The sequence below is a fragment of the Pteropus alecto genome, unplaced genomic scaffold (assembly GCF_000325575.1).
Source record: "Pteropus alecto unplaced genomic scaffold, ASM32557v1 scaffold25, whole genome shotgun sequence".
Lineage (NCBI taxonomy): Eukaryota > Metazoa > Chordata > Mammalia > Chiroptera > Pteropodidae > Pteropus > Pteropus alecto.
The window spans coordinates 6,569,740-6,580,676 of NW_006441955.1; the positions used below are offsets into that span (position 1 = coordinate 6,569,740).

At 48.5% G+C, this 10,937-nt stretch overlaps 1 protein-coding gene across 1 annotated transcript in view; it reads right to left on the bottom strand.

Moving 5' to 3' along the window:
* Window positions 1–10,641, bottom strand: part of SSBP3 (single stranded DNA binding protein 3) — a 192,079-nt gene extending 181,438 nt beyond the window's left edge. The window contains exons 1-2 of the mRNA XM_015595299.2: window positions 10,636–10,641; window positions 9,749–9,799 (exon numbers count right to left, since the gene is read on the bottom strand). Coding sequence (XP_015450785.2) covers window positions 9,749–9,799; window positions 10,636–10,641 — 57 coding nt within the window. The remainder of the gene's footprint in view (window positions 1–9,748; window positions 9,800–10,635) is intronic.
* Window positions 10,642–10,937: the final 296 nt, after the last annotated feature.

A 10,937-nucleotide genomic window follows, 5' to 3' on the forward strand; every position in this document is an offset into this window, starting at 1 on the left:
GCTTCCCATCTATGGTATGAACATCCCTTGGAGGCTTGACTGTTGCTACAGCTACACTGTAGCTGCTGGGCTACTCACACAATAGCTCTTTTAAATTTCACACTCTTGATTCTAAAATGTATATGAGAATGCAAAGAATCTGAGCAGACAATACAATGTTGGAGAAGAATAAAGCTTGAAAACTTACATTACAATATATAAAGACTCAGTAAAAAACTTTAATAATTAAGACAATATAGTATTAGCACCGATTAGATAAGTAGACCAGTGATAAAAGCAGAGAACCCCAAAATAGACTCATACACATATGATCAATTGATTTATGTGAAAAAGGCCACTACAGTTCATTGGAAGGAAAGGGGTATTTTCAAAAACCCGGTTCCAGAAATTTGGATGAGAGGGCTGGGGGAATAAACCTTGACTCCTACTTCACACTATACGCTAATGTTAATTCAACATGGATAGGAATCCTAAGTGTGAAAGATAAAACAATAAAGCTTCTAGAAGAAAACATAGGAGAATCTCTTATGGCCTTAAGGAAGGAAAAGAGTGTTTAAACATATCACATACACAAAAATCAACCATAAAGGAAAAAGTTGGAAAGATAAAGGAAATGAATGTCATTAAAATTAAGAACTTCTGTTCGTCAAAAGATACCACTAAGAGAGTGAAAAGGTAATCCACAGAGAGGGAAGAGATACTTGCAATACATATATTCAACAAAAGCCGCACACTTAGAATGTTTAAAGAACTCTTATACATCAAGAAAACAAAACCAGACAACTCATTTAAAAAAAAAAAAAATAGGCAAGGGACTTAACAGACACTTTGTGAATTATCAATAAGCATATGGAAAGGTGCTCCACATCATAGCCATGAGTGAAATGCACATTTAAACCACAGTGAGATACTATAATATTATACATCTACCAGAATAGCTAAAATGAAAAGGACCAATATTTTCAAGTTTTTGCAAGGATATCGAGCAACTAGAACTCTCACATATGGTTAGTAGAAATATAAATTGATACAATATTTTGGAAAGCTGGTATTATTTACCAAAGCTAAACATACCCACACATACATATATCCTATGTCTCAGGATTTCTACTAGACACACATACCCAACAGAAATGAGTATGCATATGTCCAAAAGAAATGTATAAGAATGTTCACAGCAATATAATTTATAATATCTAAAAATTGGAAACAACACAAATGTCTATTAACAGTAGAATGAATAAATAAAATGTTATATGTATATATAATATAGCCATGAGAAGGAACAGACAATTGCTACATTACACATGCAAATGAATCACTCGGACATAATGCCGGACAAAAGAAGGCAGGCACAAACAGGTACATACTATGTGACTCCATTTATATGAAGTTCAAAAACGGACAAAACAAATATATGGTGATAGAGATTTAAATAGTGGTTACTCTGTAGAGGACATGGGTGGGAGGGCTCATTAAAAAGCTTCTGGGCACTGGAAGTTCTGAATCTTGATCTGAGCGGTGGTTATAACTCATTAAAAGGTACACTTAAGATTTGGACAATCTACTGTTTATAAAGTATACCTCAAATAAAAAAAAGAAAACATTAAAAAGTTTAAACCATCGGTGTCCATCAATGTCTCTCCATTGCTTACAGGAAGAAATCTAGATTTTTCTTCAGAGCACTGATCCCAACCGTAATTACTTCATTGTTTGGCTTCTACCCATTCTCCCACTAGACTGTAAGCTCCATAAGGTCAAGACCATGACTACATTTTTCACCACTGTAATCTCAACTTCTAGCACAGTTCCTGGCAAAAGAGATGTGCAATCAATACACATTTTTAATAAATTAATGAATGTGTAGTGGCTTTATCTTGTTCCAATAGCAAGACTTCTGAGCTCCCCCCTTTAGCTTCCCCTCAGAGGTTTCTAGAAACTTCCTAGCACTCTCCAGCCCTGAGGAGTGGCTTACCCCTGCACAGCAGACAGTGTTCTTGCACATGTCCAGCCTTTGCCTAAGCTGTTCTGGAATGTCCTTTCCGTTTTCTCTGTCACACAAATACCTGCCTATCCTCTGGTTCCTTCCAAACCCTCCCACAATTCACTCCTTCATGCTCTTAAAACTTGAATACAGCATACTTATCATTATGTTTTTATTTCTATGGCTCCACACCTCCTTGACTTTGAGACTTTAGACAAATTGCCTAACTCTCTGGGCTGGTTATTCTCAGTTTGCACGCACCCCCTCCCCAAGATCTATTCTTTATCTTTCTCTTCCCTTTGTGTGCCCCAGAAGGCTGACCTCTGTGGACTACATCACCTAGGAAACCTTGCCTTCTGGTTTCCTGTGGATTCAACCAATGGGAGGTAGCAGGAACCAGAGGAGAGGGTATTAATTCTTCACCTCCCACCCCTGTTCTCTACAGCCCAGCTTCACTAGGTGCTAGTGACAAGTGTCCCACTCCTCCCCTCTTCAGACCTATAGCTGGCAATAGCTCCCCACTGTTGCTAACCTTGGGGTATCCCACTATCCCCTGCAGATTTCCTTAACCCTTCCCTCACCTCTGTAAATAGTCCCCTTATTAAACTCTCTTCAAGAAACCTGTTAGTTGCCATCTTTTTCCTACTAGGACCCAATCTCAAATACTCTCTAACCCTCATTTGCTCATTTGTAAACTGGGTGGCAACTGTGATGATTAAGTGAGATGGTGCATATGCAATGCTTACTATAGTGCTGGCCACCGTAAGTGCTCAGAGCCCATAAGTTACTTTTATCATTAGGATTTTGCTCCATCGTTCAGCTGTGAGTGTCTTGCTTCATTCAATGGAGGTGCAATAAATATTGTTGAATGAATGAAAATGAATAAATGAATGGATGAACAGTTATATAGTGTAAGACAAGGGTCACTATGATACTTATAGAATCATAGATTTTTTTGTGTTTAGCTAAATAACTTTCTAATAGAACTGTCCTAACTTAGGTAGTGAGCTCCCCATGTCTGAAGGTGTGCAAGGTCTGAAGATGTTGAAACAAAGTTCAGCAGAGCATGTGGCTTGGGGCAGGAGGAGTTGGTTAGACTTTTCAAGACCTTTCTAGCCCCAAGATTCTGGAATTCTCTGACTCCAGGAGTCAGAAGAAAAGGAAACAAAAAATCCCTTGGATCAGATTTTGAAGAATGAACAAGGGCAAATCTACATATGAACACACAGTTTTGGGGTCAGTTCTTAAATACCACCCAGTTGCCCAGCCTCATTTACAGAGGAGCAAATGAAGCCTAGAGAGGGGATAGGAACTGGTCCAAGTTCACCTAGACAGGCTAGAGCCCAGCTCTCCGAACTCCTAGCCAGGTTATACTTCTACATGTGTCAGTCCTCGGAAGAAAACACACTTCTACAAATTCTACAAAATGACTTCTCTCCATATCTTTCTGGAATTAGTTGCAGATCACAGCAATGAGTTCATGCACAGGCAAAGAACCAGATCAGGGGCAGAGAGGGGAGGGAGCTTGACCTGATACCCGCCCCAGGATAATTCATAAGGCAAGAAGATGTGGGGTACGAGCGGAGACAGGAGTCATGTCCTCACCTTTTGGGGACTCTTGGGGCAGAGGGAACGGATGTGGTTAGTGTGGTGGCTGGCCCAGAGCAGAGCAGGGACCCCTGAGAGCAGCTACAAGGAGGCAGCTCTCCAAACTTCCCAGCAGCGTGATCCATGGAGGAGTAAGCTCCTAGTCCCCTATGGGCACAGCAAGGGCTGAATAACCGCTGGAAAGGGGATTACTGCCCAGGTTGGGGAGAGGAACCAGGAGTCCCTGAGGTTCCTTCCCCGGTCCACAAAATTGCAGCATCTTAAGGTTGGGAAAAATCAAATGCGTCTGGTCTAATATCCCCCACAGGATGCTGGAAACATCTCTACAACATCCTGTGACAGCCAAGATTTATCTGGAGCCCTCTCCCTGAGCCCCTGTAGCCTCCCAGTCCTCCCTTAATTCTCACCCATTCAACTAAGACACAATGGTCCCTGCCCAAGTTAGACCACCAGCGACTCTAACCTGAACCCCTCCCACAGCTTCCCAACTACTCTCCCCATTCCCAACCTCCCCTCTCTTCCCCTTCTCCACCCAGAAACCAGAGTAGTGTCAATAGGTAATTACCAGATCACTCTCTTATTGAAGCCCTCCCTGGGGTGGCCCTTTACACTTAACGTCCCTTGGTTCGCAAGGCCCTTCTGGATTGGTCTTTGCCTGCCTCTCTGACTGCTGTCCGGTGACTCTCCCTTCACTCAGAACACTCTGGGCGTGCTGACCTTCCTTCTGTGCCTCAGTCAGGCTAAGCTCGTTCCCACCTCAGGGATTTTGCGCTTGCTGCTCCCTTCATCTGGAACATTCTTCCTCCAGATCTTAGCACACCTAAGTGGATGCTGAGGTGTGCCACCTAGATTTCCCTTCAAGGCTGAGGTCCTCCTATTCCAGTTGCAGAGAGTGTCTGGTGGCAGCAGCTCTCAGTAGAGACTGAGGGAATGATTTCACAGAAGATAGCTAGCTTGCCCAGAGTCTCGCTCCTTCCTGGAAGCAGCTACCCAATGGCTGATCCGGTGTGGGTGGGGTACCAAGGCCAAGCCTATTGCCTCCAGCTGAGACAGCTCTGAAAGACTATCTGCTCCAGAGCTCCCTGGGGGTCAGCCGAGGCCTCTGTTATTGCAGCATAGTCTAACTTCTCCCCTGACCCCACCCTGCCTGCTCACTCCCACAGGTATGGAGCTCACGAGTGTGCCCCAACAGGCTTCCTGCATACAAATCTCCACCTTCGAGTCTGCTTGGGGAGTCTGATCTGAGCCAGCATGGAGGGGCATCTTTACCCTGACCACCATGTGTAATGTTGCCCCAATTTCTGTCACTCTCCCCTATTTTATTTTTATCATTTTTGGAAACTACTTCTTATTTTCCTTTGTTCACTTGGCTTGTATCTCTCTACCCCACAAGAACATCGGCTCCACAAGAGCGGCTGTCTTGTCCTCAATGCGTCCCCAGAGCTGATGACTGTGCTTAGTGTACAGTTGGTGCTCACTAAATATTTGTGGACTGAACAAATGTGTGAGGAGTGAGTGGATGAAGGAATGAATGACTCTGGGAGTGATGCCTGCCTTTCCTTTTCTCCCCTGCCCTGTCCCCCACCCATACAGCCAAAAGCCCCTGAGCCAGGCTTATGCCCCTCCCCCATGTGACCCTGCTGAGCTGGGGCCTCCTGAGAGGATGGAGCCTGCAGCCGCCTTGGCTGCTTGCCCTGTATTGATCAAAGCTGGGAGGCCTGCTGGCTGAGGTCTGTCCCAGCCCGTGGGGCGGGGGAGTGAGAAGGAGATTCTGGCTAAGAATGCAGGGTTTGCCTGGAGCAGAGTAGTGCTGGCTAAAGATCCATCTGCTTTCGGGGCTGATAGCACCCCTTCTCCACACCTCTCAGGGGAGGCCAGACTAGCCCCAGGAGGATGGCTGGGCAGGTGGGTGGGGACACAGAGACAGGGCTGCAGTTGGGCTTGGGCAGTGAATGCTCTTGGCCTCTTGTAAAGCCACACACTTGACGGCACAACGCTGTTAATGGGGGTCTTACTGTGCTCCCTTTCTTGGGACCGAGGAGTGGGCGAGCACCTCTGTACAAGCCTGACGAGTACTCCTTGTGCACAGCTCTGTGCAGGACCCAGAGATGAAGTTTTCCGTGAGCTTGGGTTTTGGTAGGAATCACACTGTAGCAGATCACTGTGATCCAGGGCACAGGAAAGGAAATGCTGAAGGGAGGTGCCAGGGGAGAGGCTCAAGGATGGGCCCTCACTTCAGAGTCCTGATTTGGGAATGAACAACAGAGATCATTTCTATGTAGCCAAGAGGCACCTTGGTCCAGAGAGGAGAAGTGACTTGTCCAAGGTCACATGGCTCTTAACAGTTAAGCAGAGGCTGGAGCCCAGTCTCCAACCCTGCAGGTGAACTCAAAGGGTAGGATGCTCTGGCATCCTCAGTATCCTGCTTGCATGTACTGAATACCTCCTCTGGGCCAGGACAGGTGATGGATGCTGGAGATGATATGGGGATGGGCAGAACACCCACCCTGACCTTAGTAGCTCACAGCCCAGGAGGGAACACGCATGTATGCACACACATATACACATAAACAGTAATTCAAACTGGTCCCACGATGAAGATACCTAGAGCTGGGAAACTGGATGGCAGAAAAGGAAAAGATCAACTGCATCAGTGACAATCTGGGAAGACCTTATAGAGGAGGTGGCCCCTGAACTGTGTCTTAAAGAGGGATGAGTTTTAAAAAGCAAGATATACTGGGGAGAGGCAGGGCAGCCCGGGCATGGAGCACAGCATGAGGAAAGGACCTGGACGCTGCTGTCTTCAGCTGCGTAGGCGAAGGCAACAGCCCCCTTCCAGGTCTCTACACACCAATCTCCCTACCCTTCACCCATACCCCACACCTCTGTGAGTGAGCTCTGAAACATGACTCTGCCTATGCCCCTCTCCTGCTCAAAACCTGTCAGTGGCTCTGCATAATGTCCTGTCATCATAGAACTGAATGCTAGAGGTCACTTCAGATGTCCTGTGTCCATGTCCACCCACTCCCATTTTACAGAGAAGAAAACCGAGGCCCAGAAAGTATCATACAGTGAGTCAGGGGCCATGCTGGAGCTAAAATAGTGGCTTTTCTGAACCTTAAAAAATTCCCTGACAACACCCTCTGCCTTCCCCCTACCACGTAGCTAGTATTTAAGGAGCGTAGGAAAGTCTGGGCATCCTCATCTCCTGCTAAAGTCTGATATCAAAGCTGAGAGGGACCCTAGCTAGCACCTGACTCTGGTCCTCATTTTATAAATGAGCAAACTGAGGCTAGGAAGGCAAGAACAGAATCATTGTGACTCATCAGCTTTGCAGTTAATAAAATACTTGCATAAAGGTTCTTGCTTAACTCTCACAACTCTAGGAAGTAGACTGGGTGAGAGTTAGCATGCCCATTTCATAGATAAGGAAACCGAGGCTGAAAGAGCAGAGTGATGGCTCAGGGTCACATGGTGCCTTCATTTACTCACTCTTCATACATGCACTATGCATTTGCTCTGTGGGAGACCCAATGCTGGGTACAAGCAGGGGACAAGACCATTCTGTGCGCTGGATGTTTACTGTCTACCTGGGAATTCCAACAAGCTGCAGCTGCTGTGCCCAGGGAGGAATACCAGCATGGGAAGCCTGGGGGCCAGGAAGCCCATGGCAAGACTTTGTGGGGGCAGGTGGTATTTCAGGGGAGTTCAGGGTGGGAGCTGGGGAGAGAGGGAGTTCCAGGCAGGGCCCTGGCCAGCCTCCTGCTTCCTGCCTGCCAACCCCAGCTCCTTCCTGGAGGATTTAAGACTGTGTCGAGCAGTTGTTTTAAATTTCCGGGCAGGGGGCTGCAAGGAGGGGGAGCTGCAGGCTGTCTGGGGTGTGGGCTGCTATTTACCAGGGCCCTTTGTGGGATGCAGCTCTCCAGGCTGGAGGCTCCCACAATTGCTTCCAGCTGGGCTGTCAGCCAGCCCGAGGACAGTGGGGGTAGGGGGGGGGGGGGGGGGGTAGCACAGGAGAGGAGCACAAGGGCACAAGGGGTCCCCTCCAGCCTAGCGTCCTCTCTGCCTCCCTGGGTGGCTGCTCTTGCTGGGATATCAGGTCTGGGTGGACATCCTTGGACATAAATGTATCTATAAACTGGAATCCATCCGGCCTGGACGTTCCTGAGCTTTATGGCCTTTATGCACTTAATCTTTCATTTCCTCTCCCCTGCTTCATCTCCCCGCTCACTTCCCCTCTTTCCCGGGAGGAATTGCTCCACTCCCCTCCCCCCGGAGGCTCCAAGGCCCCTTTGTTGGGAGGCACCTGAGTGTACAGCTGTCCTGGCTCCCTTGGTCTCCATCTGGAGCCCCACCATTCATTCGCTTTACTACAACAGGAGGGAATGACCACTGCCTGGCATAAAAGCCCCCCTTGACTCCTCCGCACCCAGAGGACAAACTCCTTAGCCAGGCAGCCAAGACCCTCGGCCTCCCCTCTCCACTCCTCTCAGGCACACCTGCAGCTCCAGCCAGCCAAACTATAGCACAGCACGTTTGGTCACTGCCCTCTCCCTTGCTCCCGTGGGTCCCTTGACCAGAATATCGATCATACCCACCTTTCCCCCATTCAGCCCAGGCAGCACTTTCTAGACCCTCCACTCCCAGGGTGGGTCAGGGCCTGCCCTCTGTGTGCCTGCAGCCTTATTTTCTGTTGAAGGAGAACAGGATTGGGTCTTGTCTGTCTCACATGCCTATAGACAGATGAAGGGAGTGGAGAGCTTTGGAGGTGGTACAAAACTGTATCAATCTGAGGGGAGACTAGTTCTCCACCATTGGCGGGGGTCCTGCTTTCATCGAAACATATTCTCACATCAAGAGTCATTTGTGATCTTTTCCTGATGGAATTCCAGAACTAGATTCTGGGAGTGTGGTTTGTCTTTGTTATCCCAGACCCTGTCCAGGGTCTGGATTTGGAAATCTCATATGTGAAAGATCTTCCAGTTCTTTCTCTTCATTTTATACAAGGGAGACCAAGGCCCAGAAGAGGAAAGAACTCACCCACGTCACATAGCAAATCACAGCAAGGGTGGGACCAGTTCCTTTAAAAGATACTAAGAAACCAGTTAGTAAAAAGAGCCCTCTGTTGGGAGCCAGAAGAAGACTAGGTTTTAGCCCCAATTTAGCTGGGACCCCAATCTCAAATACCTACTTGGACACCTGTCTCCCTCCCCCACCTGCTTTCATTCCTGACAATTCTAAAGGTTGGGATGGGGAACACTTACTGAGAGAAGGCTCTGCTCCTTTAAGGCCCCTCCCACCCTCCCTCCTTCTCTTAGAGCAAAGCTCTCTGGAGAGCTGGGCCAGGACTGGGGGGAAGGTGGCAGGTCCCAGCTGCAAAGCCTGCTGGGTCCTACAATCACAGAATGAGTCTGCAGGAGACAAAGAATGTCAAATGTCCCTTTTGTTTGGGGGGCTGGGGTGATGACAGAGCCCTGAGACTGCATGGGGAATAATGGAGCAGAATGGATGTGTAAGGGCCAGGACAGAATAGAATGGGTGAAGGTCTGCTCTCTGAGGGTCTGCTCTCCGAGGGCCCAAGAGGGCGAAAGGTCACACATATGAGTCTCTAGTCCCCTTCCAAGCCCAAGAGTGCTTTGGCCTCTAGGTGGGGAAAGCCACTTGCCTGGTCTCATAGCAAGGTAGTGGGGACCTTGTAGGCCTGGGTCCCATAGATCAGTCACTAGGCTTTTGTGTTGGGCTTCTCTCTACCCCTGGCCCACTAGCTGTGAAGCCCTCCGAGGTGCGAGGCACCGTGCTGTCCTTTCTATGTACTCTTCCAATCTTCAGAAAGCCCCTTTCAGGTGGCCTTATCACCCCCATTTCACAGGGGTGGGAAGTGATAGTCCGTGAGGCAGTGACTTGTCTAGTCACTCAACTAGGAAAGAGTAGAACCAGCATTTAAAATCATTTTGCTCCCAAACTAGGCAGTTATCACCTTTCTCTCGAGGACAAAGGCTGCTCCAGGGCAGATTTTAAGTGGACAAAGGGATCCTCAGAAAGGTGAAGTGACTTGCCTCAGGTGGCTGAGCCTGTTTGGGACAGGGACTGGCCAGCCCAGCTCTCCCACCTACTCTGCCTGGCTTCAAGCCCTAAATGACCTTCACTAGAACTCACAGCTTCAGGATGTGAGAGACTGTCTTCTTCCTCTGTGGTCTCCTTGGAGCCCTAGAATGAGGAGAGGAAACATGAAAGCTGACTCCTTATCAGTTGTGTGATGTCTGTTGGGACTAACGTCTAGGCTCTTGTAGGCCGAATTTGCTCCCCTGAAAACAGGTTCTGCCTTGTAGGGTAGCTGAGGGACTCCAGGAGACAATGGAGACAAAGGTAAGCAGAGCTGACCAGGTCTCAATGAAGGCTAATTTTCTTCCTCCCTCCCTGCCTTCTCTTCTTGCCTCTTTGGCCTTGAGGTCAGATCAGGCCTGATTTAATGGGCTACCGGAAGCTAATTCAGCAGGGGCTGGGAGAGACAGGCAGGAGAACAAGAGGAAGAAGTAGGCAGGAGAGGGACAGGGAAGAACAGAAAGAGAAGAAGGTGGCGTGAGAGCCTTGTCTTAAGATTCCTGTTCAGAGGCGAGAATTCATTTCCTGGAGGCTCATAGCACTTGAGCTACTCACTGCAGTCTCACCCTCCAGAACCCTGGACTGCCTGTCCTGGAAGAGAGGGTCTCTAGTCCTTGCCCCAAATTGTCCGGATGAGGAGACCGAAACAGCCATGGGAAGGCCCTGTCCAAGCACTGAAGTGCGTGGTCACAGAATAGGGCCGGTCCCAGGAGCCTGCCAGGGTTTTCCTGCCTCATGAGCCTACTGGTTGAAAGGGAGCTGAAATGGGGTGGTGGAAGAGCTTGTCTTGAAGACATTGAGCACCCTGTTCTCATTCAAGCTGCGTGTTTACTTGGGGTGGCTGGGGGAGTCCAGAGATTGTGGGAACAGTAAATCTGGACAAAGCCCCCACCCTGGGTGTCTCCTTGGACCCAGGTTTCCTGAGGCTGCTCCCCCTCTACCCGCATGTTCCCTATCACCCATTTAGGCTGACTATTAACCCCCACAAATGAATGGGCTGTGGACTTCAGGTTGTCTCTGTCAGTTAGATTGATTCCTGGCTCTTAGAGAAGGTACTCAGGCCCTTTAAAGATAAATAAATAAACAAATGGAGACCAGATTTAAAGTCTTGCCTGAAAGCTCTTAGCCTAGCTTCTTTCTCCCTCCCACCCACCCTCCTTCCCCTGGAGCTCTTGCTGCTTCTCCAGGTTCCCTCCAGGGCATTTAGGCCTCCCAGGTGAGGGGAAGAGCAGGCAGGAATCTC